The 26790-nt window shown below is 46.8% G+C and overlaps 2 protein-coding genes across 2 annotated transcripts; one reads left to right on the plus strand and one right to left on the minus strand.

Annotated features, from left to right (window-relative positions):
- Nucleotides 1-1030: 1030 nt before the first annotated feature.
- Nucleotides 1031-19489, minus strand: TM7SF3 (transmembrane 7 superfamily member 3). The gene is made up of 12 exons (XM_054281880.1): nt 19409-19489; nt 13284-13438; nt 11324-11474; nt 9616-9736; nt 8683-8854; nt 8218-8395; nt 6872-6958; nt 6394-6474; nt 5529-5681; nt 4370-4467; nt 3645-3807; nt 1031-3179 (listed from the first exon to the last, which is right to left on the minus strand). Exons 1-12 carry the CDS (start codon nt 19476-19478, stop codon nt 2917-2919), a joined length of 1692 nt encoding a protein of 563 aa, XP_054137855.1. The 5' UTR covers nt 19479-19489; the 3' UTR covers nt 1031-2916.
- Nucleotides 19490-20618: 1129 nt separating this feature from the next.
- Nucleotides 20619-23811, plus strand: MED21 (mediator complex subunit 21). Its single transcript, XM_054281957.1, has 4 exons — nt 20619-20706; nt 20958-21072; nt 21295-21395; nt 23538-23811. Exons 1-4 carry the CDS (start codon nt 20665-20667, stop codon nt 23712-23714), a joined length of 435 nt encoding a protein of 144 aa, XP_054137932.1. The 5' UTR covers nt 20619-20664; the 3' UTR covers nt 23715-23811.
- Nucleotides 23812-26790: the final 2979 nt, after the last annotated feature.

The following is a 26790-nucleotide window of genomic DNA, read 5'->3' on the forward strand; positions in this document are numbered from 1 at the left end:
CACAAGTGTTACAGGAGCTGTTGTTTCCAGAGAAAACTCAGACACCAGAGCCTACTAATCCAGGATGTGGGAGGGGAAGGCAACCAGATGGACATTGGCAAAATCCAAATAAATCTGGATATATCAATATATCAATGCATTTCCTGCCCCTGAGTAAGGACACAATAATCTAACACATTACTCACCGTCATACCCAAGGTTCAGTGTTTCTTATGCTGACTCTTCACTGGATAACCAAAGTTCCACTAAAGCTCCCCAAAAACCACTGCCAAGATCACTGCAGACCTACAGCTGCTGACAGGTCAGAAGGCAGAGAGATGAAAAGCTCCAAGGCTCAGTGAAAAATGCACATTTTGAGATGGAGCCTACTGATTCCTCTGGAGAAGCTCCCTCTTTTTTGGAAGCCTTTCTAGATCAAGGACAGCTCTAGGCAAGGACAGAAGGGAATCACAGAAACATAGAAGGGTTTGTGCTGGACAGGGCCTGAAAGAGACCTGTATTTCAAGAGTTATACAAAAAAAGGCTTGAAAATACCCCTTCAACACTACAGTGGATCAGTTCATGCATTCTGATCATCACCACTGTTAATCACTGTGCCTTAGGGACTATGGCAGAAAATTCCTGAACCATCTCTTGGCAAAGCCAAAAAAAGGAAATACAATCTCCAAGTCAGGATCTCAGAAAAAGAGTTCAAAGCCCACTTCTGCTAGAAGATTCCTATCTTGCAGACCAGTTTTCAGGCAAGAAGGGGATGACAACCATTTCTTTGTTCTCCAGAGCCTCATCTGACAAAGCTCTCAAAACAAAAAGCCTCTCTGGACCACACGCTTCCCTCAGTGGCTGCACAGAGCACACTCTCAGCCTCTGGGTGTCACTGCAATGCCAGCAAGCTCCCCCACCTCAGCCCTTAGCCAGAAAAAATTTTACAAACTCTCCATACAAGATCAAAGGCAGAGGCTAAACTGTAAAAGCGTCATTGAATTCAAAGAGACCGCTTTAGTTTCAACATTCTTTGAAAAGACATCTTTATTATAAAAGATATAGAAAATTAAACTTGTTTCTTGCACAATGTTAATCGCAGCAGTTATAAAAACCCACCAAGGTAAACATGTTTAAGAGCATTTCTATACCACAGAAGGGTTTGCTGCCTGCCATGGCATATGGCAGAGACACGCTCAGGATGAGTGCTGGGAGGATGGGCAGAGACCCAGGGAAGAGCTCCTTGTTTACCCCACGTGTCACAGGGAAACCAGAGCCAAACCACAGGATTGCAGCCTTGCTTCGCTGTTTGAGGCAGATGGTCCAGCTCCAAGCAAGGATGGGGTTTGTCTCTAAACATCAGAAGGATTCAGTCACCTTGGACACTGTCTTTGAGCTCCCACTCCTTAAAGAAAAGCCATTTAAAAGTAATTCATTCCTACCTATGCCAAGGTGCTTTAATTTCCAACAAAGTTGCCAGAAAAAGTTATTTTGCCAGTTTCTTCAGCAAGAGCTGTTTCTTACAGATTTCCTACCAAGAATTTAAAGGGGTGGCTGAGAGCTTAAGCTTCCATCCCTGGGGAATTCCCTCACGGAGGCTCCATGCAGGCACCTGAGCAGCCACTCACCTCACACAGGCAGGACTGTGCATCAGCTGCCCTCACTGAAGGTTCAGACACAGGGAGAAGGAGGCAGAGTCACCATACCCTGTGTCATTACAGCATGTGAGACTTGAGCCATCCTGCAGGGCATCACAGACCCCCACTGGAGACCAGGACAGGGCACAAGGGACAAGCACAGGTAAAACACCCCCAGGTGTCTTTGGGATGAGCCAAAACCACATTGCTCCAGCTGAAATTTGAAAATGGCTCTTGGGGGTTTTTTTTTGAGGAAGAGCATAAAGCCACTACAGGAGATTGGTCCCTCATCTGTTTTTATACTAGATTCTGTTTCGGGCAGATGCAATTCAAATAGGTAAGGAACACATTCAGTCAGCAAGGTTCCTGGTCAGCATCTTGCTAGCTGAATGCCGTTTTCACCTCTTAAAGGCAAAACTAAAAGATGATTAAAAATAAATAATTAGTGTTTCACCCAGCTCCAGGGGAAAAAATTGCAACTGGCTACAAGGAGCTTATTTCCTTTTTTTTTTTTTATGACAGCACCATCAAAAAAGATACGATACCAGAGCAGAAACAAGACACAGGCTGTTCAGAAAGCAAATAGGGAGACAAACCTCTTGTGTTCTGTTAGCAGCCATCTCTGCACAGAGACCAGATGACTGACTTGCTACAAAACCAGCCAAAAGCAAAGGAAAAAGTCTTCTTGTCTCAGATCAGTCCCCATTCCCAAGCCCCACAGTGCACACATACAACAGTTAACTCAGTGCAGTTTCAATTCAAGTCTCTCAGTTCAGCTTGCAAGGTTCAGTAACACTTCTTAGAAACCAGCATGTCTGCAGCCACATGTTTTGTACCTGTTGGAAGGAGATGCTCAGTTCCTGCTGGAAGAACTCCTTGCATGTCCAGTCCCTGTCCCTCCCCTCACAGCTGGACAGCCTGCCCACCCTTGGGAGTGAGCTGGGCACTGCCTCAGCAGACATTTCCACACGCAAGGAACAATCAGCAGGTTGCTTTCAAAGGCCTGTTTGATATTCCACATACCCAAAGAGCAAAGTAGACCCCACAGGACCAATGCCTGTCCTTGGCTACGAGTACAGGATTCTGCAGCTGGACACAAGCAGGTTGCAGCAGGCAGAGTGTGCCACAGGAGTCACAAACAGCATGTAGTGTACTGGACAGTGAACTGCTCTGCCAAGCAGCAATCTCTTATTCAGCAGGACAAATTAGCAGTGGTAAATCCTGCACCACTGACTGGTTACTGGTAATCATCTCACCATTCCCAGTTCCCCCTCTCCATTCCCATCAGTTATTTGGCAAGTTACAGAAGCAGTGGAGTTCTCTCCCCGGCTGGCTGGTCTTTCTGGAAGAACTCTTTGATATGCAGCAGCTTGTTGTGGATCCTCTCTCTCAGGGGAGGGATATGATGGCTGGGGTCTAAGACATTGGTGCTTCTACGCTCCCTTTCCCTCTTCCAGGTGAGATAGGGATGTGGTGGCAAGGGCACCTCACTCCTCTCTCGGCGGAGCTGCACAGTGACCCCGCTGAGGGCCAGCATTGCCCACACTGACAGGATGATGAAGTCTGGAAAAGCAGAAACAGATTCCTGTAGCAAAGCAGAACATTCCTTGCTTTCCCAAGCACAAACACTGAACTAGTTTTGTGACAGATAGGAATGAAGTATCATCCCCACACCCTCAGATGCACAGTGTGATTCCATGCAGAGGCCGGGACACACAGAGTTGGGAAGAGTCTCTCCACTGTATTAGGCCTTGGAATGCCCACTCTGCACATTCCTCAGCAAGCTGCCAGCACAGGTTTGAGCAGCACCTTTCACAAGGGCCTCTGTCACAGCACCTGCAGGAAGGTTCCTGCCTATGAGTCTACCCAATACTGCTTTTGAAGGACTAAAATTTCTCATGCAGATGTTAAATCTCACATTGTACTGTGTTCTCCTTCCATCCCCTTCCTGCCCTGACTCTGTTTACAGCAGAACCAAAGAGACAGTGATTCCTCCTTAAAAGGATAATAAAGTCTCAGAGGACTCACCATTCCTTTGAAAAGGCACATTGGTGTAAGCTCTGCTGAAGTAATTGTTGAGGACCCTTCTGAGCAGGTCTAAGGTGATGTAAGCAAGGCTTGTGTAGACGTAACAAGCAATGGCCAGGACCACTGTGTAAGAGCCCACTATTCCAGAAGCCAAGATGTTCAGCTAGACAGGGAGAAAAACCACATCTTTAGGAGACTGATGAACACTCTTTATTCCCTACCTCCCTAAGACAGCACAAGCATAGAATCATGGAATGGCCTGGATTGTAAAGGACATAAAGCCTACCCAGTTCCAAGCCCCTGTCATGGGCAGGGACACCTTCCACTGTCCCAGGCTGCTCCAAGCCCTGTCCAACCTGGCCTTGGACACTGCCTGGGATGGGGCAGCCACAGCTTCTCTGGACAAGTATTTTGTAGTTTTTATCAGTTCTTCTGTGATAAATCAGCTGCACACACCTGTTATCCAGCCAAGCTGATAAGATAACAGAAGTCAACTAAATGCTGGTGGATTTAGTGGATGCTGTGTGCAAAATAAGTAATTCCTTTGCTCCTGGACCATTTAGCATAACTGGGGCTAACAGGAACTGCCTGCAACCAGCCCTGGGCAGAGCTTCATAAAGCTGTGCTTAGTTTTCTGTATATATTCCATGGGACAAGATTTTGCATTAAGAAGTCTGATCCCCCTTCTCCCTCCCTCCTTCTGAGGTGACAGAAGAGTTACTTACAATTCTTGGGCAGCCAACAAAAAGCACTGGAATCATCAAGGCTACACAAGTAAAGGTCACCCAGAACACCACATCGTCACGGAAGACCCTGTAGTCTCCTGCCAAGACACCACATTCAGCAGTAAGGAAAACATTTCCTTTTTCACAAATGCTTGGGGGTCAGCTTTTTCCCCACAAAATTCTGTACATTCAGAAATACCTGGAGTACATTGTTGAAAACCCAGCTTTTGAGCTCAAATCCTGCCTGTTTAAGATGTATTGGAACAGTTAATCAAGAACAGAAAAACTGTCCTAGTTGAGCACAGATCTTGTCCATGGAACAATTTTTAACAAGGTACATGTTCCTCACCTTGTAAGAATTAAAAGCACCAGAGTACTGATGCCCAATAAAAAGCTGTTTTGTTGCCTCTGTGGGTTCCAAACTAAAAATCTGCATCAGGCTCCAGAGTATGGTGCAAATGTAGCCATCACCACACCACCAGGCAACAAATTCTTCTGGGCTTTAGGAAAATTAAATCATTCAAACCCTTCTTTGCTCCCCCTGCCTTCTAAGGCCTGTGGGTTCACCAGAGGGGATAAGCCAACCTCCAGCTCAGTCACTGTTCCACTTCAATGAAGAGCAACCAGGGACTGCATGGATTACCACAGAATCATGGCTTGAGTCAAACATAGATGACTGGAGAACAAAAACCTGTCCCACCAAAGGACCTCAAAAGGAGAAGTTCTGAGACTGAAAATTACAATAGCTGATGCTCTGATGTCCCAGAGGGGCTCCAGCTCCACAGGCTTACTGGCTTTTAAGCAATTTGTCTAAGGCCTTTATGCCTGAAGCCTTCAAATTAGACTGTACATTTTCTACTGGGATTTGTTCTGGACAGAGAACAAGAGAGCAAGTGCATGCCAGGAGCAGAGCTGCTGTTACAGACATGGCACACAGCTTCAGTAGGAAGAGTCACCAAGTTCTCTGCAAAACAATCAGTTCCCTTTTCCCCAAGTATTTTTAATTACAGCACAGCTGAAAGAAGCTTTCAGGTGCATGTCTATTCCTCCCAGCACTGGAAAGGGAAATTAAACATCCCAGGAAGATAAACCAGAGAGTGCCATTCACTCTGCAGCCCTGCAGGAACACAGCACTCACCAAGAGGATTACAGTGCTTACCTAGGGGGGTAAAGAAGAGCGTTGAGGAGAAGAGAAATCCCAACACAAGTCCAATAACAAACATGCTGAGCAGGACAGAGCCAAATCTCCACCAGCTCACAACCAAGAGCAGGCCTCCAATGATTCCAGCCACTGCCGTCAAAATAAGACGCACTGAAAGAGAGAAGAGAAAATTCCAGCACTCTGGAAACTTCAGCTCCTGCAGGAACATGTTCAGCAGCTTTATTTACATGCATGTTTGGCTTTTTTCAGTGAGTTTGCATGAGATTAAAAAAGTACCAGAATGTGCTTTATGTACTTCACTTAGACGCCAGCCTGCAGCTGGGGATGTGCTGCTGAAAGAGCGGCAGGGGGGCTGGAATGGAGGCCTTGGCACTGTGTACATGAGTTCCCTGAGCTCCCAGGGAGTTCAGGTGGCTACAAGCTACTGCACATGTGTCAAAAAAAAGAATTCTATGAGGTGGCACGGACAGAAAGAACTAATTCTGTCTGGTCTGACAAGCTGGGTGCAGACAACCTACTTCCACTTTACAGATGAAACCTACATTTGATCTGAAACAGAGGTCCATGCATTGTGAAAGCAGGAAGAAAGTATGTTGCAAATTCCCACAGTTTCCAAACACCTCTAATCTTCCTTGGTTAGATACTGAAATTAAATCCAGCTATTAATTCTGCATCACTGTGGTGCTGGAATGAACACTTACTCCATTGCATTTTCAGCTATTGTGGCAATCAGAGCTCAAGCACCCAGGCATCACCCTGCTGCCCTTCCTGTGGCTGGCCAACAGCACAACTGAGATTGTACTTAAAGGGTTCCTAACAAGAGTTTGGGAAGAGCACAGGATATCCTGACACATCTACTCACCATCATAGCTAAGGCCAGTTACCCTGGTAATGAACACAAAGAAGACAAATGCTGCAACAATGAAGCCCATGAAGAATAAGTCTAGAGAAAAATGAAAAAATTTTTAGCAAGCTTCATACCAAGCCCCCATCAGTGGATCTTCAGACATCTTCATATCACAAGGAACACAGCAGCTCACAAAAGGAGAGCCAGACAACATTTTGTTCTAAACAGGGGTGTCCTCAAGCACTACACATAGTCCAAAATTACATATTTATAGTTATATTGCCCTGCATGCACCCTAGTTCTAGGTTTCTATTCTTTGCATCCCAAAAACTTTCTGCTCTGAGCTTAAAGGCTCAGAGCCCATAAAAGCAAAGCAGTGGGCCTAACTGGCACAGCACCATTATCAAGTGAATCTTGGTAATAACATCATCATTCTAAGTTACACAGAGTAACATTTATGAAGTTTCAACAAGATTTATTAAATATTCAGTACCTGTTTTCCAGAATCTGTGTCCAAAAAAGCAGGTGAAAAGACCAAGAACAGCAAAAGCAGTGAAGAATACTTTGGTAGAGAGTTTGCCTACAAGAAGAAGGGTAGGTTTAGTAGAGCATTCCAACTAGTAGTCCCAACAAAGAGATTAAAATATGGTCAGGTTGTTGTCACAAACTTTACTGACAACTTGAGAGCTGCCACTCTGTCAGATCTGCAATGCTTGAACTAACAGTTGGCTTGGTAAGATCTCCAACAGAACATTGAAATAGTCCCAGACTGATTAAGAAATCAAGTGCTTCCTCCTTATTCAAGAGAAGTTTCTTTAAGTAGATGTAACTTATTTATAGTTCAGATATAAATTTGCCAGAAAAGTGTCTGCTCAGGTTTAAAAAAAGGGACATCCAGTCATCTGTAAAAATCAATGTTATGGGATTAGTGACCCAGGCAGCAGCTATAGGCTTAATCACTGCAGCCTTCACCATTTGTCTCCCTCTCATACATTTGCCATGCAACAAAAATGATCACCAGCATCCCATTATAGCTCACCTCCATCTTCTCTTGAATTTCTTACCTATATTTAAGCTATTTGCAAAAGTAAACTATATTTTCCATGTGCTCTGAATTAGAGAACTTTAGCCTAGATAACTTGTCTCACGTTGTCATAGGACAACATTGAGTTTGACAGTGACTTGTGTTACAGTATATAAGAAAATAAGGAGAACAAATCTTACTTTATGAACCAAACTCTACCAATTACTTGCGTCCCTTCTCTATTCATAATGAAAGTGGCAGCTTTGCTGTGTCTGCACAAATTCCATCATTATATAGCTTTGTACAAAGCAGCATGACTTGGTAGTCACTCCACTACTGCTGACATTATCTTCACTCTTATTTTAGATGACTGCCTCCTTTCAAAATACCTGCAGGATTCCTGTTAGCACAAGTACAGTTAGAAAAATCTGGCTGGAGGCTAATCTAGTCTGTGTTTTATTAGCTCAGCTTCACATCCAGCATCTATAGTCCTACAAATTATTTGAAATTATGTATCCAGTTGAAATGGACAAAGCTGGGGTGGGACTACAGAGTTCAGAGTTACATTTGCAAGCCACATACTAAACCTCCATTAAGTTAAAGATTTAATTGCTAATGGTTCTCTTTAGTCTTACTTCATCATTCTAGACTTTCTCCCTCATCAAGAAGGAGATTTCACTAAAGTAACAAAATATACACAGTGTAAAACAAATATCTCCTGCACATGTTGGAAAAAGAATCTTAAAGCACATTTGGCATGTTGGAGCACAAGAAGCTACAGAGGAGTTGGCAAGGACATACAATTCCCAACTTACTGAGGGAAGAGCAGTTATCTACCAGGTCAGTAAAACTGCAGGCATATGTATGCACAGGTATGTATGCAGCAGAAGTGTTCCAAAGAGGATCCCACACTATGACATTGTAGATCACACCTTGCCCAGGAAGTGAGGAGAAGTAGACATTGGTCTTGTCATCAGCTGTCAGCGTAAGCATCTGGAAAAGTAAATATCTGTGTTAAAGGCTCACAGGATGGAACCCTTCCCTCCAGCACTACTGTTTTCTGTCAGGGGAGAAAATTCTCCCACTCCTGTTTTGCTCCTCCCTGCCTGAGGGCACAGTTCAGGTTCCCCACCAGCCTGAGGCAGGCAAGGCTGCCATTCCGCTCCCCAGCAGGGCCAGGGAGCTTGCTCACATCTCCCCTGCAGGAAGAGAAGCACAGGGGAGGAGAAAACAAGAGAGCCCCACTGCCACGTGGCTGGCACCCAGTGCTAGGGGCTCACCTTGATGCCGTTGGCTCTGACGCTGTGCACCCCGGACATTTTCCGTATGTGGCTCATGAGCGCCATCTCGGCCAGGTCGCTCTCGGGCAGGAAGTACTGGTACACGTCGTAGCGCAGCCGCCAGCGGGAGCTCTGCCCGGTCCCCGAGTCACAGGAGGGGGGGCTTGCTCCTCTGCAATGAAAAACACACCAGCCACAAGGCCCCACACCTTACATCAGTTTTCAGCAGTTACCTGTCCCCAGAGTAGGGGGGGAGGGTTTGCCTCTACTCTTCAGAGGTGCACACCAGCAGCAAAGTCAAAGCTGGACTGTATTTGTGAGCACAGGGCACAGCAGCATCACACAGAACCACCCTGGCACAAGTGGTGGCTGTGCTGGTACCTGCCTTTACACTTACAGAGGTGTCCTATGAATTGCCATAATGAGAATTCCAGGAGGCCACAACAGCCAAAGACCACAGCACTACTGTTTGTCTTTCCATGCAGTTCTGAAGAGTCTTCTCCATTCCCTGCCTATCACTTGTGACACCAGGCACCATTCAGGAAATAACACCTTTTAACTTGAAGTCTCAAGTTAAACACAACTCTGGATCATTATCATGCTTTAGTACTAGGAAAGAAATAAAACTGGCTGTAACATACAATTGCTTCTCAAACAAATTAAGCTGTTAGAGGGAATGGAAAGATCCAGTATTTACTGACTGCTTACATTTCTGAAGTTGCATAACCTCCCCCACAAGATGTAACTCTCAACCTTTATCTCCCTCATGCAGTACCTCTTCCCCTCCTCCTTTTCTCCATTTACACTTGTTGCAGCAAACAAGAATCCTGCCAGCAGCTGGATGGTTCAGCTATTACAGCAGGGTCTTATTTTAGCCTTTTGGCCAACACTGGACAGAAGGCCTTGCTCAGTGCACTATAATTCTCCACACACCTGGTATATCCCAAGTTTGCAGGGGCAAACTTGATGTGTATATCAACCAATGTGTAGTCCAGGTAAATATTTGGATCCACTTCCAAGTCAAATTCTAGATTGCAGCCCCCAGGAATAGGATCTAGAACACAGAGAACATAACTGCAGTTACACACTTGCAGGCACAATCCACTTGCTGAGCACAGAAAATCATCAGGTCCTGGCCCTGCAGGCAGCAGAAGGGTTTCACTGCAGCCTGTGACAGGTCCCCACACATGGGTGACTCCAGGGACTGGAGTGTTGGAATGAAAGGATACAAGCTCCTGCCAGGTCCTGCACACATGGCTCAGGGCAATCCCAAGCACAAACACAGGCTGGGTGGGGAAGGGATTGAGGGCAGCCCTGAGGAGAAGCACTTAGGGATGTTGGCTGATGAGAAGCTTGACATGACCCAGCAATGTGTGCTCACAGCCCAGACAGACACCAATATCCTGCATGCAAAGAGGAGTGGGCAGCAGGGCCAGGCAGGGGGACCTGCCCCTCCAGTCTGCTCTGGCAGGACCCCACCCCAACACAAGAAGGATGTGGACCTGCTGGAGTTAGTCCAAAGGAGGAATATGAAGATGACCAGAGGGATGGAGCACCTCTCCTATGATCAAGGTTCAGAGTAGGGGTTGTTCAGCCTGAAAAAGGCTTTGGGGAGACCCTTCCGGCAGCCTTCCTATACCTGAAGGGAGCCTACAAGAAAGCTGGAGAGGGAATTTTTACAAGGGCCTAGGGATGACAGGACAAGGGGTAATGGCTTTAAGCTGAAGGAGGGTAGATTTAGATTGGATATTGATGGGTTGGGTTTTAGCTTTCATATTTTTCAGATTCTCTGCTGCTTAGGTGTGTAGCTCTGAGCTTCATATTAGGTGTCAGTAAGTTCTCTTTGCAGGGTAGGTAGACAAAACAATCCTTTTCCAGCCTGAGACCAAGGACAACCATTACAAGTTTCCAGAAAGTATAAACAATGGAGAACTGAAAAGAGCAACAAGGAGGATGGGACTTCATAACCTCAAGCTATAATTGGACAATTAATTCCAATAGGCAAATGGACGAAAACTTATAGAAGTGTGAGACCTCGTGACCAGTCATCCATTTTGTGACCATTTTGGGTCCATCTTGGCTGTAGCCCTGGCCAGGGTCTTGTACTGCCCAAGGTACATCCATTAAGACCTTTCAATAAATGCATACTTTATTCCTTTAGCTCTGTCTAGTCTCTGTTCCAGGTTCAGCCTCTCAAGGCATCAATATGAGGAAGAAACTCTTCCCTGTGAGGGTGGTGAGGCCCTGGCTCAGGTTGCCCAGAGCAGCTGTGGATGCTCCATCCCTGGAAGCATCCAAGGCCAGGCTGCATGGGGCTCTGAGCAACCTGGGGTAGAGGAAGGTGTCCCTGCCCATGGCAGAGGGGGGTGGAACTTGATGGGCTTTATGGTCCCCTTCCAATCCAAACAGATCTGTGATTCCATAATCCCATGCACAGCAGTTTTCTGTTCTAAGGCTTAAGTCATGGCAAGACCATAGAGTACCTCCAATACACAACTCACAATTCAGCAGTGACAATAAAAACCTTTTCAAAAGAATTTCTGCCATCTCCATCAGATTTCCACCATGTAGGACTGAAAGGCCAACACTTCATTCCCCAGATGACTTGCCTGGGCAGAGCTGGCACGGCCTGAGCACGTACCTCTCTCCGTGTAGGGGATGGAGATGGCGGTGCTGAGCACCTGGCCGGCAGCCAGGGCGCGCAGGTACCACGTGCACACCGTCTGCTCGGGCCGAAGGACGGACACCAGCCCTCTGTCCACCCCGACTCCCGAGCCGTTCACCGACGGGGTCTGCGCAGAAACGAGTGACAGAAACAAACAGTTCTTCTTCAGACTCTTCCTATCACAGTTTGATAACATTCCTGTATTTGATAACATCACAGGAGGCTATTCCTGCCACAAACCTGCCAGGCACACACATCAGTGCCAGTTACAACAGATCAGGCTCTGCCCAAAATGTATTTGTGCTTGTAATTGTCCAGCTCCACGTGTAGGGCCTTGCACTTGGCCTTGCTGAACTATTTGAGGTCTGCCCACCTCTCAACCTCTCAAGGTCCCTCTGGATGGCATCCCTAGCTGGTGAAAAAAGGGAGCTCTGACACCACACACTGCCTGGCTCAGGCTCAAAAGCCCAAGTGACAAGTGTGGGACTACTAAAGAGCTGATAATCACAAACAAGTTGCAGTGAAATCTAGCTAGTAGATCTGACAATGGATTGACTAGTACAAATGTAAAAGAACTGGAGTATCTCTCACAAAATGTTGTGAGATGGCAGCAAGGAAGGGTTCTGGCAACCAGCATACAGAAGCACCTTCCTATCTCCACCAGAATGGACATGACTGTATGACAGCTGCCTTAACACTAGCAATGCCAGGTGTTTTTGGGGCCAGGCCAACTACTGACCCAATCCCCAGCACCACCATCCCTTCCATAACAAGAGCTCTTAGGGAAAGATAAGCAGCAATGACAGTACCACAATCTCACAGCTGGAACAGCCAGTTGACCTGCAGCCACATTTTCAGCATGGAAAGTGCCTTTGGCCAAGGCAGCCACAGTTACCCAAGGCAATGCTGCAAGGATGCACATTGGACTTGGCAGACTAAGATCTGGCTCAATTTCATATTTCTAGAGGCAGGAGAGCCCTAAAAGCAGCACAGCTGCATTTATGCATCTCTGCCCTGGGCCTGGTAAGGCCCATGAATGCAAAGAGGATCTGAACTGGCAGCAGAGGATTCAAGCAAAGACTGAACAGGTCTAACAGTAATGTCTTAGCCCTGTAATCCTGGCTGTTTCACCAGTACAAGGATGGCTGAGCTGGGTGACTTGTGTTACAGGTCTACATCTTCTAAGCTTCCCAGGATACTTCTTGGCACGCAGTATATTCTGATTTCAAAGATGCTGCTGGAGAGAGGGGAACTGGATTGCAGCTGTCAGATCTCCATCTACCACCTTCAGCTTAGTCCATGTTCTATTCAAACACCAGTGAGAGCCTCCCAGCACCACCACAACAAAAATCAGTATTTTACTGACTCATTTTGTCCCATCATTACTGGGATGCATTGTACAGCAGCAGGAATGTTTCTACTGCTGTCTAGAAGTAGCAGCTTTCACTGGAGTAATGTAGAGGAATTTCTCCATGTGTTACCAAAGGAGGATTAGATTCAGGACAAGGAGCTGGGATAACAAGACATTATATCTGCAGTGGTTAAATCCAAGCCATGGGAGCAGCAGACAACTAAACATCCCAAACTGAGCATGTATGGAGCATCTGGCAAACACTTACACAGATCTGGTTTTAATGTGACAAGCTGGTGGACAACAGTCAGTAGAGCCACATGACAAAAAGCACCACTGCCACCAAATAAAGAGCCTTGAAACATTTTCAAGCCAGCTCTGACATTCCTTTGGCATTCAGTCTTTCAAAATAGCAGCTATGACATATAAGAATGAGAAAGGATTTCTGAAGCTACAGTAACACTGCCTAAAAGCCAAGCAGGTAAAAGACATTATTTATACAGCTTCAGTCCATTAGTCCTACATGTACCAGAGCCAAGTGTTTGTTGAAAGACAGGCAGCACTTAAAAGAAGTGACACTCTTACCTTATCAAAGGATATCACCACATCACTCTGCTGGGCATGCACTTGAAAAATAACCACAGTCACATTGCTGGCGATGTTCCTGATTACAGCCTCCACTGGATTGGTCTGGTTAAGTAGCACATTTCTGAATTTTCCCAAGGAGAGCTCAAGAAGACCTGCATTACAAAAAAAAGGAAGATACAGGGGGTTTTTTTGGTCCAGAGGGAAGCAATTACCAGGGAAGCCTGGAAGTTTCCAGCAGCCCAGTATTAATCAGCTGGGAGCAGAGCAGGATGTTGCTTTGTGCTGCTCTCATCCTGTGAGCTGTACCAAGCTTTCAGAGACTGCTGCACACAGAGCTGTACCTGCAGACACAGGCACAGCCAGGGTACCTGCCCTGCAGCCTGGCACTCACCTGAGCACAGGGACAGAGCTTCCTTCCTGCCATGAGTAAGGATTCCATACAGCTCAGCCAACCAGCCAGCTACACTCCAAAAAGTCAGTAAAACGATACTGAGGACTGCCTGATCTTTGGCAGATACAGGCAGGTATGTTTGTACCAGCCAGCCAACTAGCACAATATCCATCAGACTTTGCAGGTGAATTCTTACAAACCATGGGAATTGAAGTCAAGTTCCAGAAGATAGACTCAAATCTGTAGTTTACATACATATGTTTACCCACTTTCAGCTATCCCACATTTTTCATTGCCAGTTTTTAATCATTAGGACTGCTGCATCCCCATCTCTAGACCAAAAAATCTGACTAATTTTTCCTAGACACAACCCAGACCATTTCTTCTTACAATGAGCATAACCCCATGATCCCCTGTCATTTTAATTTAAAGAGAACCACATGACCTAGGATACAAGATCTTTGAGAATCAGCTTTGGCTTGTCATTCAAGTCCTGCAAGCAAGCCTAGCTTCTCCCCGTGCTGCAGGGACAGGGCATGCCAAGGGAGGAAAGCGAAGCAGCCACACCGAAGCCACAAGATGCTCTTTGGTTGGTGGCTGCAGCCAGGCTGCACAACGCCTTCCAGGCTTTTCCCTGAATTCCTCTGCCTGCCTCTGTACCCAAACAGACCCAAAACTTATCAAGCCTGAACACACACTTCCTCAATGAAGTTGCCTCTGGTGGAAAGGGTTGGTACCGCCGAGTTCCCTAACACAGAGTCACCAGCAGCACCATATGAGGGACACTTGCTGGTGACACTGAGGGGCTCCCATTCCACAGGGAGGGTGACACTTTACTTACCTGAAACTATACCCAGTACCCTCTGACTGCTTTTGTTACTTTTCGCTCTCTTCTGCCAAGAACTGGCATCATTGGCCAGTTTTTTGGCCTCCTGATATGTTAACAGAGGGGAGCTGTTATGCCTCCTCCACTCCATACACAGTGAGGGAAGGAACTTCAACCCCTACAAGCTCACTCCCAAAATTCAATTAATACCAGTACTGCATCACCAATAAAACCTCAGCTAAAATATGGGGGTTCATAAACCACTTGTGAGGAAAGAAAGATGCTCCATTTTTCTCCTCCATCATCTGCAATTTGTATTAAAGTAGAAGCTTCTACATCAATTTTTCACACAGTAATGTAAAATTAAAGCTGCAAAAAACCCCTTTGTGCATCCTTCAGTTTCTGATTCTTCAGAGTCCCTTGAGCAGCATTCAGATATCCTCTGATCCTCCCTCACTCAAGTTCTATCACAAATGCAAGCAGCAGTATGAATGCTAAAGAAAAGCATTCAGAAGGCACAGACTATACATTGATACATTCAGAAATTTACAGTGAATGCTTACAATTCACAAAGAATATTTTTCTTTGATCTTTAAAAACTTTAGCAGAGCTTCCTGAACCACAAGACATTCACACTTTTGTTCTTTGAGAAAAAAGCTGAGACCATACACATTTTCAGTGTGATCTACACCAAAAGGAAAAAGCTGCATTGCTCCGCCTTGTTTCTCACCTCCACTCTGTACCCATTCCCAGGGGCCTCTGCATAAATAAGGACAGATTCGTCAGCAGGACACACAGCCACTACTTCAGCATGATCATGAGACTCTAAATGTCAGAGGCACTCTCTCAAGTTTAATTAGCGTGGTGAATTAAGGTATGGTGCTCTATATTGCTTTCTGTTTGCATAACTGCTCCGAGAACAGCACATGTGACACACGTTATCCCAAAGTCTGGGCAAAGAGCAGAGACTCAGGGTGAAGAACATCTACACCCATCAGACAAGTCTTGTCAGGCTTGCTGTTCACAGGCTCCTTGAGCCACACTTCCAGCCAGGCCTAAAAGAGGATGAACACTGCAGAGCAACAGAACCTTCTAAGAAGTTTTTGGAAGAGCAATTGCTCCACAGCCACACACCACAGCACCCTTCCAGCCTTCATCTCAGTCATTTGTCACTACTGGTGCACTGAGACAGAAAGGGAAGGTGGTGAGCAAAACTAATTGCTTAAATTAATCAACTCACAAGTCTCCAGGCCTATTGCTATCACCAGTTCTCTGGTTCTAATACCAGACAGGCATTAGACTCCCTGAGCACAGAGAGCTCAGTCTTGTCAAACATCCTTTGGACACAAAGACCTCAGTGACCATGTAGTGCTGGTCACAGTGTGCAACCTTCTCCTTTGGGCAAGCTTGAGCTGAGGTGGCCCATCAGGCAGGACCAGCAGCACATTTAACACCATCTCACAAGTGAGAGAGTTGATCCAGCAAGTCAGAAACAGAGACAGGACCAAAATCCAGGCATCCCAACTTGTTTTATTGCTTCCAACAGTGAAGGTCTGGAAGCACTCCAAGATGTCAGGCTATGCTCTCCTCCTTGCCCTGTAGGAAGGACTGTAACAGTCACTGCACATCAGAGTAATTTTGGGTTAGATACATGAGAGGAACCCAAACTATTACAGAGCTTATCAACTGCACAGATGCTGAAAGGAAGTCAGCTGCTGAAACCGAGCAGCAGCAGAGCAGAGATGGAGCACTGAGCATGTATTACTCCATAAAGAGCACCAGAACTGGAGCACAGTTAGTCCTGCACACAGCACTGGTGAACAGAGCAAACAGCCCACTCTGTCACCTCACACTACCTCTTCTCTCACATGAAGGGCAAAGCCAGTAAAGACAGCAAAGAAATAGAACCTTCTGAAATTCTTCTGAGATCAAAAGTCCTTATTCCTAACTCAAAACAACAAGACAAAACAATTCCAGAGCCTCGGCACTTGTTATCCCTTCCCTGTGACACACAGTTTCCCCAACAGGCTACACCCAGTTTTAACTGTTTCCATTGTGCTGATTCAGTGCCAAGCTCTTGGCTGCTCTGGTGCTTTGAGTAAACCACATTTCCAGCTCCCATAGCCAAGTGTCAGTCCCCACCACCACGGAGCAGCTAACCACACAGGGTTCTTGATTAGACCTAGCAGTCCGATTTCCAGTAAGAAACACAACTGAAGAAATGCCCCTGCTGCCTATACAGAACAGTCTTCACCTGCAGGGCCATGCTCAAACACTCTGCTTCCCTCAGAGAGGTTCTGTGCAGGCAGAGAAAACCCATTTCTACTGGGTGCAGAGCACCTTGCAGTGGATATGCAAAACAACCTGATGTAAGCAAACTCCAGGAGCTAAGGAGAACCTTCCAGTGCAGGGAGTACAACAACAAGTAGTCACATGAAGACGTTTAATGAAGATGAAGTGCAAGCTCAGACCAACAACCAGTTTGAGTAAGAAAAACATTAGCATACAGTTACTTAACAGAATAAAGCCTGGAGCCATATCCTATCAGACCTGTAAGGCCATGCAGACCCAGATCATGGGAGTCTGGCTACAGGGTCTGTCTTCCCACACTACTGAACCCCTCAAAAATACAGCACCTACCCAGCTCCCAAAAGAGGCAGGAACACTTCTGAAAGCTTCTGAACTTTGACTGTGTGTGTCCTGAGACTCATGCTTAGAACAGCTTGATGCTTAAAGCAGATGACACCACAGAATGTGGCTTGTCACCATCTGCACCATTCCCATCCCAGAGGACTATTCTGCTCACCAGGCTAGAGATCTTTACAGCCTCAAAAGTGAGGGAAGAGTTTTGTGTGAACTTCTAAAGCATCATCTCTGCATAGACTAAACAGCTGGCACAAACAAGTCTCACCCAGATAAGCTCCCTTTACAAAAGCACCGCTCAGTCCTGATTACACTATAAACTCACTGTAGTTTTTCCAAAACTAAACAGCCCGGTTGGGATGTAGCAAACACAGCCAGCTGAACTCCTCCTCAGGAAGGCAGAGCTCCCTGGAAGGCAACAAACACAATGCATAAAGCACACCTGCACAAAGACCAAGTTTGAGGAGCTGCAGCCCATCAGAAAACCAGAGAGGTAACACAGGCCATCGTGCAAAGATTTCACTAATCAGCACTTTTTAAATGAAGCAGGATCTTCAAGGATTAGGAGTTAGCAGAGCCCATCCCTGCAAAGTGGGTGTCCACAACTGAATAAGCACAAGACAATTTCAAATCAGTGAACCATTAAGCAAGTGGCCTTGTTTAAAGGCCCTAATGATCAGCTACACTCTGGCACACAAATTACACAGCTTATTAGATTTTCACAAGGGAAATACTATACCCCTCCACCCTCAATCATGCACAGAAAAACAGCAACAGGTTCCTTCAAGGCAAAGCAGTTTGCTTAGTCTCATAGTTGCTTTGCCTTTTTACATATTGTAAAAAAATTACTCAACACATGACCCATTTTCATCAAGTCCAGGAGACAAACTGCTAGTTAGCATCCTTTAAGTTATCTTAAGGACATCAAGGTCTAAGAAAGCAGAGCTTTCATTTTCACACCTGCTTGTGACCATCAGGTGCCCAGCCAAAGCTTTTAGGTCCTGCAAGAAACAGGGAATAGTCAGCTCTCCATTAGGATCTTGGGCATGAGACTTGGGCAGAGAAAAGACTCCCACACCCAGGACTGGTTCCAAATGCTGTCCTGCAGCCCTTCAAAGTATTCCAAGAGTCTCCTTTGGGACAATTAAGCTTCATTCATTCAAGGCCAGGTTGGGTGGGGCATTGAGCAACCTGGTCTAGTGGAAAGTGTCCACTAGACCATGGCAGGGAGGTTGAAATGAGATGAGCTTTAGGGTCCCAAACCATTCTATGAGTCTATGGTTAGAAGCAAGTATAAAAATAAAGCAAACCTAAGAGGAGGAGGCTTACATCAGCCCTGATACAAAGAACTGATTGCTTATCTCTGAATTATCTCTGAGAGGAAACTGTTTATTTTTTCCTTTATTTAAACAGATAAGAATTCAACCAGAAAAAAAAAAAAGTGACTGTAAATCTTCCCAAACTATACTTATTATAGCACACTTAACTCTGGACTTCTATTTTAGTCACATGCAGGAACGTAGGGAAATTACAAAAAAAGCCCGTGCCAAATAAAGTCAGATTACATCAGTACGGACGAAAAGTAAGTTTAGGAATCAAGCTGCAAATTCTAGCTTTTGCTCCTTTCCCTAGTTTTATAGCGACAGTGTTTTCAACCCACCATCCACTAGGGTGGTGGGAACCTATGCACACCTGTATCCGGTCGGGGGGGATAAAACCAAGCAAACAAAACCAAACCTCCTTTTAAGCATGGTCCCTTTGTCATGTAAGCTCATGTCCATAGGTAGCGAATGCCACCTTGTTTCTGTTCGGGGAATCCAGCCCTACACCAGCCGCATCAGCTGTACCGCATCCCCGCAACGACGCGCCTGAAATGATTCCGAATTATCCATGAAACAGTTAAAATTATGGCACCCATAGCAATTAAGGTATTAAAAAAAAAAAAAAAAGTGGATAGGGAGGGAAAGGGGGGAAAAGGGTGGTTCTCCTTGTCCGCATGAAAGATTAAGATAATCACGAATCGCTTCTACAGCGCCGCAGGCAGCTTTGCTCCGCACTCCTGCTCATCCCTCCGGACAGCGGCCAGCACCGGGGACACCCCAAAAGGCTCCGCACCGGCAGCAAGCCCCAAAAGGCTCCGCAGCGGCTGGCAGCAAGCCCCCGCCGCAGCCCCGCGGTTCCCGGTACGAGCCGGGTTCCTCCGGCCGCTTAATGGCGGCCACAGCCCCACGCGCCCCCCGCTCCGGCCCACACCGCCCTCACCTGAGGCTCCGCCATGGCGCAGGACCCCCACGAGCAGCAGGAACAGCGCGGGGCGAGGCGAGACCCACATGGCGCCGCGGAGGGAGCGGGCAAGGGGGGCTGAGGCCGGGGAAGGCCGGGCAGCTGCGGCGGGGCGGGCGCTGGGGGCGGCCCGCAGGCGGGGCCCGCCCGCCCGGCTGATGGAGCCGCTCCCGCCCCCTCCGACACCTGCGGCAGGGCCCTGCCGGCAAGGGCGGTGGGAGTGCGGGGGTAAACGCTTGGCCGCGGTGACAGCTGCGAACTCTAAAAAATGCACGGTGGGGTTCGGACTGGCGGTTTGGGACTTGGGGTTTAACTTTGGAGCGTGAAGAGATCCCACGTCCCAGGAAACAAAATCCTCACCCTACCGTGCCGTCGGGAAAACACTTTGGGTAGATAATTTGTATGATTGCTGCACCCGCAGCATCAGTGACAAGGCTACAGAGGGGTTATTTCCAAAGGTGTGTTGCGACAGAATAATAGAAATGGCTTCAAACTGAGGTTTAGATTGGATATTAGAAGAAATTCTTCCCTGTGAGGGTGGCAAGGCCCTGGCACAGTAAAGCTGTGGCTGCCTCATCCCTGGAAGTATCCAAAGCCGGGTTGGATGGTTGCCCTGGGATAGTGGAAATTGTTCCTGCCAGTGGTGGGAGTTTGGAAAGAGAAGATCTCTAAGGCCCACCTGGGAGAAGGTTGGCATTGTACCCAGCTGTCAGAGATAAGAAAGATGGGCACAAGCCGACTGTCACAAATGGCATTTATCCTCCAACCCCTGGGCTTGGAGGCCGGATGCTGTCTCTGATTTGGCTTGTTGGGAGCACTACACTCTGGCTTTTCCCCGCTCAGATCGGGGCTGGAATGGAGCACCCGAGCGCTGCTGCAGCCTTCAGCTGGGATCAGAGCGACTGCTGCACAGCAAAAGCTGCCCAGGCCGTGGCAGTAACAGAATCACTTAGGTAGGAAAAGACCTCTGAGATCATCAAGTTCAACTTGTGACTGAACACCGCCGTGCCAAGCAGACCGTGGCACTGAGTGCCAAGTCCAGCCTTTCCCTGAACGCCCTGAGGGCCGGTGACTCCAGCACCGCCCCAAGCAGCCGTGCCGAGGCCGGCCCAGCCCCGCTGCGGGCGGGCTCTCCCCGCTGCCCCCAACGGTTCCTCCAGGCCGCCAGGGGGCGCGCGCGCCCCGCGGGCCCGCGCCTCAGGGGCGGCGGCGGCGGCGGCGACTGAGGCGAGGCCATGGCGGACCGGCTGACACAGCTGCAGGACGCCGTCAACTCGGTGAGGCGGGCGCTCGCCCAGGGCCGCGGGGCACGGCACTGGCTGCGCCGCCTGTGCGGGCATGCGGTGATACGGCCCCCCGCCCGCAGCCCCCCGGCCGGGGGGATGGCCGCGGGTGTGCGGTGCGCTCCCTCCACACGGCCGGGATGCTGGGCTGGCGGGGGTGCGCCGGGAGCCGGCTCACCCGGCTGTGCAGCGCGGCTGTAGCGGTGGGGCAGAGTGATTAACGCCGTGTTAATTGGTGCCGGCAGCTCGCGGACCAGTTCTGTAACGCCATCGGGGTGCTGCAGCAGTGCGGCCCGCCGGCCTCCTTCAGCAACATCCAGACGGCCATAAACAAGGATCAGCCCGTGAACCCCACGGAGGGTGAGTCCGGCTCCCCGCGTCCCCTGCACACGAACGTGCGGCGGGGCAGTGCGCTCGGGAATGCAAAATGCGGCCTCGGCAAATAGTTCCCCCTTAGCTGGTAGAGGTTAAATCGTCTATGGATGTCGGCTGCACTTTCTGCATAGCATTGTGACAGCAGAGTTGTGCTTGTTTCTCGTAATTCCCTGAGTGATTGCCTGAGTTGTGCTGTGTTTTGTGCAGAGTATGCCCAGCTGTTCGCAGCTCTGATCGCTCGCACTGCCAAGGATATCGATGTTCTCATAGATTCCCTGCCCAGTGAAGAATCCACAGCAGCTTTGCAGGTAGGAGTTTTCCTAATTCCAGTATCAGAACGCTCCTGACGGCAAACTTCCTCCTTTTTTTTAAACACGTTTTTTCATCTCTAAACCATGGCATCACTGAAAAATTATTTAAGTACAAATCTGAATTTTTCATGAGGGTAGCCTGTGAGTACTTTGTAGGCTTAGTGGAAATACTGAACTTGCATCTAGTTCCAAATAAGATTATAATCAGTAACAATATTTTTGACTTAATTTTCTGTTGCAATGTAAAAAAAAAAAAAGGTTGTTTTATCATGCCACCACTATACTGGAAACTGCTCACCCTTTTTTTTTTTCCAGATATTAACAGAACAAATATAACAGTATTGATGCTTTGTGCATTGTTTTATTCTTTTTTTTCCCCTTGTGCAATAATTCATATTTTCTTACATTTCATTTTGTAGCCACCTAACCAACACCACGGAAGTCTTTTGCTCTTCCGCTTTGTTTCTGGTTAAAGAGTTTGCAGGGTGTCCTTTAAGTTCTTCAGCTCTGTCACAAAATAATTCCATCACTTTTTAATAACAAGGAGTCTTCCTTTGAACAAGTCATACTTGTTTTTTATTTTTTTTTCCTATTGTTTCACAGATTTTACCTATTAAAACCATCTTTTTTTTTTTTATTCTTGATGGCTGGATTTCCATCAAGTATTTTCTTTTTGGAATGCATAAAGGATGCAGAATACAAACCTGATGAGCACCTTGAAGATCACCTAGAAGTTTTAAACCTGTATTGATACTCTGTAACCATTCAAAAGTGTTTTACAGAAGATTGACAGCGAATGGGCCAAAGAGAAATTATTTGGCAGTGGCATCACGTTTAGTTTTGAACAGAGGAGGTTAAATTTGGGAACTTTTCTAGTCACAGTAATTGCTGAACATCTTAATTGGCCTCGTTAACACTAGCATAATTTCCTATAAGTGCATTTTTAATAGCTGAAGATAGAATGCCTGCTGCAGACAAATTCCAGTTTATTCCGTGACTGAGCAGGGTCTGATCAAAGTGGCAGCTGGTGTGGGCAAAGCAGGGTGCTCCAGAAGGAGGAGCTGGTGATCCACAGGGATATGCTTTCCTCAGAGGTGATACTTCAACAGTTTCTTACTCTCTTAATGAAGAACTTCATGTCACAAAAAGTTCTGATACTTTCTGTCTGGTGTGATTTTAAGGTAAATTAGCTTGGATTTCATCACTTGGATTCCAGTTTTGATTTTTATTTTCTGTTAATTTTGTGCAGTATTAAATATTCTGATAATCTTCAAATAAATGGTTTTGAAGATGCTTGAAACATTCTCAAATATGCACTATAGGTTTAGTTGAGAAGTGGTAGATAATACTTGGTTAATTAGAAACTAGAAAAAAGTTGTTTATACTAAAGTTGTCTTGGTGTGTGTTTCAGATCCGAGTCTTGTCTTAAATTATAAAAGGAGCTGCTAGATGAATGCTCAGCACAATTTACCTGCCCCTTGTGAGTTCCCTTCTGGTGAAGTTGACAGTACAAATTCTGCTCTAATCTGTGAATTAGTTGCAGTCAACTATTAAACAAGAGAACCTTTTTCTTTTTAGGGAGCACCAGCTGTTTCCTCAGCATCCTTGAGTAGCAAAGTCACTTCAGGGTTCTGTTGAAGATCCTTGCTTTTGCCTGTTGCCTGATATCAAAAGAGCAACTCTTGCGAGAGTGTTAAAATAGTGGAATTAAAAGCAGGGCTTTGTTGGAAGCTTCCAGGTGTCCCAGTGGTCATGGGCACACCCAGCATCAGATTTCTACAATTTTGTGAGTTTAACAAATTAGCATATCTAATAAATACTGCCAATTAGAAGAGTAGTCGGTTAGGCAGTTTTCCCTGCATTCTGCCCCATTGGAGTTGTTCCAGGGGCTTCTTCACTCCATTTCTTGTGTGTTCCCAGATTCTGGTTGGAAAACAAAACATCCCAGTCAGGCTTCTTCATAAGAATAAGACTGAGCAGAGTTCCAAGTATGCATTAGAAGGTTTAGCTTATTGTTCTAAAGGGAAACTGCAGGAAAAATACTAGGACTATGTGATAGTAGTGTCCAGAGGTATGGATATATGAAAAATAGATAAACAGGCAAAGATCTCTGGGCGTGATCCCGGTTTTGCTTTGAAGGCTGCGAGCCTGCACCGGCTGGAGGAGGAGAACCACGAGGCGGCGGCGCGGCTGGAGGAGGTGGTGTACCGCGGGGATGTGCTGCTCGAGAAGATCCAGAGCGCCCTGGCCGACATCGCCCAGTCGCAGCTGAAGACGCGGAGCGGCACCCACAGCCAGCCCCTGCCCGACTCGTAGCGCCAGGGGGCAGCGCGGCCCTGCCCGAGAGCCTCGGGAACGCCTCTGGGTACCCCGGCAATGGCTGGGCTGGCCCGGCCCTCCCGCGGGGCTGCCCGCGCTCTGCTCCGCTTTGGGCAGCTCGGCTGCGGGTTTTGTGTGAGAAGCGCTTCTACGGGGGCTCTGTCAAGGATCGGCGTGGATTGATGTTTCTTTGATTTAAGACGAGCTTTCTGTTCACAAATATGATTTCGATAGAATTTGTTACCTATTACAAGTATTTGTATAAGTTTATCCCGTTATGGTCGTGGTATGTTTTTTTTGTAAGTCTCAGACACGTAGGAGTTGGCCAGAGTTCCCTGGAGTCAGTGCTGTGAATGCAGTGATGGTCATGTTTTAATTAACAGCGCTGGTAATGTTGATTGGCTGCTTTACCACCCTTTACAGAGCATGGGAAAGGATAAGTAAACTCTGATGTTTACAGAGTGATTGTTCTTGTCATTGGCATCACATTTACAAAGAAATAAACCTGCAGGTGTCTGATATTGACATGTATTATTGTTTGTGCTTCACAAATGAGCCTTTGAGTCCACTGTTGCCACCGACACATTTGCTCTTGCTTGTGCTATTTCTCTGCTTTTACTGCTATTCTATATTTTCTTGGCAACTGGTGAGTGCCTCTAAAGCAGGCAGTGATGAGGAAGCATTGGATGACTGGATAAAAATCAGCAGTGAGAAAACTGAAAATAACTTATTACATAAAGTTGCTTTTCAGTGTAAGCAGTGGCTGCTGTATGAATGCTGTGATCATAAGCAGCAAGATTCCTGTTGTCCCCAAGGTGCTCTACAGAGGTGTATTTATCTTCATGCACTCAGTCACAGAGTGAATTTCTAATCTTTGTTGTAGGACTAGAGAAATACTAGTATCTCTTTTAATATTTGAAATAAAACCCCAGCACCAAACCAGCAGCTAATGTAGGGTTCAAAGCATGAACTTTGGGATAAACTTGCTCATTTTTTGTTGTTTTGAGTTACCAGCCTTGTTATTGCAGGATGTTGTTTGTTGCCACATAACATCTGCTCATTTTCTGATCAAAACCACCTGTTTCTATATATATTGACTATACTGTCATTGACTTGAAATTTACACATATTGCTAATGCACTCAGGCAAATCAGAGCAATTCAAAAATGCCTTTAGCATGCAACAAGTGTAGCACAGCACAGTGTTTTGAGGATTAAAAATGACAAAGGTGTTCCTACCTGTAACAAATACTACAACTGTAAGTACTTAATGAGACTGATATTTAATTGCTTAATAATATTTTATGAAATGTGCTTATCTGTAGTCATAAACTTAATCTGCTGTTGTGGAACTCTTGTACTATCAGATTCTGCAGAAGGAAAAAAAGACTGGAGGGTGAACAGACTACAGTACAGCCCTAGGCCTGTTGTAGCTTGTCCTTGATTTATTTTGCCCATGTCCTGGGGAGGCTTGAGAGGCCACATTTTCATTTGAAGTCAGTCCTGGGGCCTGGTTTTTGTTTTTTTTTCCTGGAAAAACTACATCTAGTGCTTCTCAAGATGGTTTGGATTAGGGTGGGGTGAATTTTTGTTGTTTTTTTTGCTTTTTGAATTAATGGACTTGAAAAGAGGGAAAAGTTTGGGCTTTGTAGATTTTTTTTTGAGATGTCTTAAATTGAGATATGTTGCTGGAAAAGGGATTTGATCTTCATAGCAGACTCCCTGTTACAGCTTAACATGTGCATCACCTCACACTTGTTAACTGGGGTACTGTGGAGACAGTGCATCTTCAGGAATCCCAATTCTTCTCATTTCATACCCTTCTATTCTTTTATTCCTGAAACCTGCTCTATTTCTGCAGCCTGATGCTGCCTCACTGTGGAAGCTCTTGCTTCTAGTTGCTTTTTAAGCATCAAATAATGGTCACACTTGGAAATAGACCTTAACCAGAGATATAAATTAGTTTCATCATAACTATGTTAGATCTTTCAACACTTGAGCTGTTGTAGATTTTCACCTGCTGTTTCACAGTCTGCAGCTTGGTCAGCAAAGTGTGTATCTTCTGTTGGGTCTGACCCAAGAAAATAGGGGAAACATTGATTTGTTACAGCTGTTTAATGGACGAAGCATTAGATAGGGGCTAGAGATGTGGATTCCTTTGGCCTTTATCATGTGCTGATTTGTCCAGCTGCTGCTATTGGGGTTTGAACATCTCTGTTCAGAGCACACTGTGTGATGGTAGTGACCTGCTTGTGCTCAGGCAAGAATTGTTGGGCATGCAGGATTTTTCCTACTTTCATTGCATTAGAAAAGGGTTGGGAGTCAGAGAATCATAGAATGAGATGGGACATTAAAGCTCGTCTCACTCCAACCCCCTGCTGGACACCTTCCACTATCCCAGCTTGCTCAGAGCCCCATCCAGCCTGGCTTTGGACACTGCCAGGGATGGAGCAGCCACAGTTTCTCTGGACAACCTGTTCCAAGGCCTCAGCACCCTCACAGGGAACAATTTCTCCCTGATATCCAACCTAAACCTGCTCTCTGTCAGTGTGAAGCCATTGTTCCTTGTCCTGTCACTCCAGGCCCTTGTCAAGAGTTTCTGTCCATCTTTCCTGTGGGCTCCCTTCAGGCACTGGAAGGGCACAATGAGGTCACCCCAAAGACTTCTCTTCTCCAGGCTGAACAATCCCAATTCCCTCAGCCTTTCCTCCCAGCAGAGCTGCTCCATCCCTCTGCTCCCCTTGGTGTCCCTGCTCTGGCCTGGCTCCAGCAGCTCCCTGTCCTTGCTGTGCTGGGCCCAGGGCTGGATGCAGCCCTGCAGGGGGGCTCAGCAGAGAGGGGCAGAGGGGCAGAATCCCCCCTGCCCTGCTGCCCTGGGGCTCTGGCTGCAGCCCAGCACAGGGGGGCTCTGGGTTGGGGCAGGGCCAGCTCTCACCCACAGCAGCCCCAAGTCCTTCTGCCAGGGCTGCTCCCTCTGCTCATCCCCAGCCTCTGTGTCTTCCTTGAGAAGCCTTGACTGCTTCCCAAATTTTAATACCAGAGAGAGGGGGATGAAGTGGGGGGGAAACAAAGTG

The sequence above is a fragment of the Melozone crissalis genome, unplaced genomic scaffold, assembly GCF_028551555.1.
Source record: "Melozone crissalis strain CALT ecotype California unplaced genomic scaffold, PUWL_Pcris_2 ptg000033l_1, whole genome shotgun sequence".
NCBI lineage: Eukaryota > Metazoa > Chordata > Aves > Passeriformes > Passerellidae > Melozone > Melozone crissalis.

What these genes read in the sequence shown, in the direction of transcription:
- TM7SF3 (XM_054281880.1), bottom strand. Translation starts at nt 19,478, where the DNA reads ATGTGGGTCTCGCCTCGCCCCGCGCTGTTCCTGCTGCTCGTGGGGGTC. An exon ending in TGGTGATATCCTTTGATAAG is followed by an intron (nt 11,475 to 13,283) that starts GTAAGAGTGTCA and finishes GTTTCTGCGCAG; the next exon opens with ACCCCGTCGGTGAACGGCTC. An exon ending in ACACAGATTCTGGAAAACAG is followed by an intron (nt 6,475 to 6,871) that starts GTACTGAATATT and finishes ATTTTTCTCTAG; the next exon opens with ACTTATTCTTCATGGGCTTC.
- MED21 (XM_054281957.1), top strand. Translation starts at nt 20,665, where the DNA reads ATGGCGGACCGGCTGACACAGCTGCAGGACGCCGTCAACTCG. An exon ending in GCCCGTGAACCCCACGGAGG is followed by an intron (nt 21,073 to 21,294) that starts GTGAGTCCGGCT and finishes TGTTTTGTGCAG; the next exon opens with AGTATGCCCAGCTGTTCGCA. An exon ending in AATCCACAGCAGCTTTGCAG is followed by an intron (nt 21,396 to 23,537) that starts GTAGGAGTTTTC and finishes TTTGCTTTGAAG; the next exon opens with GCTGCGAGCCTGCACCGGCT.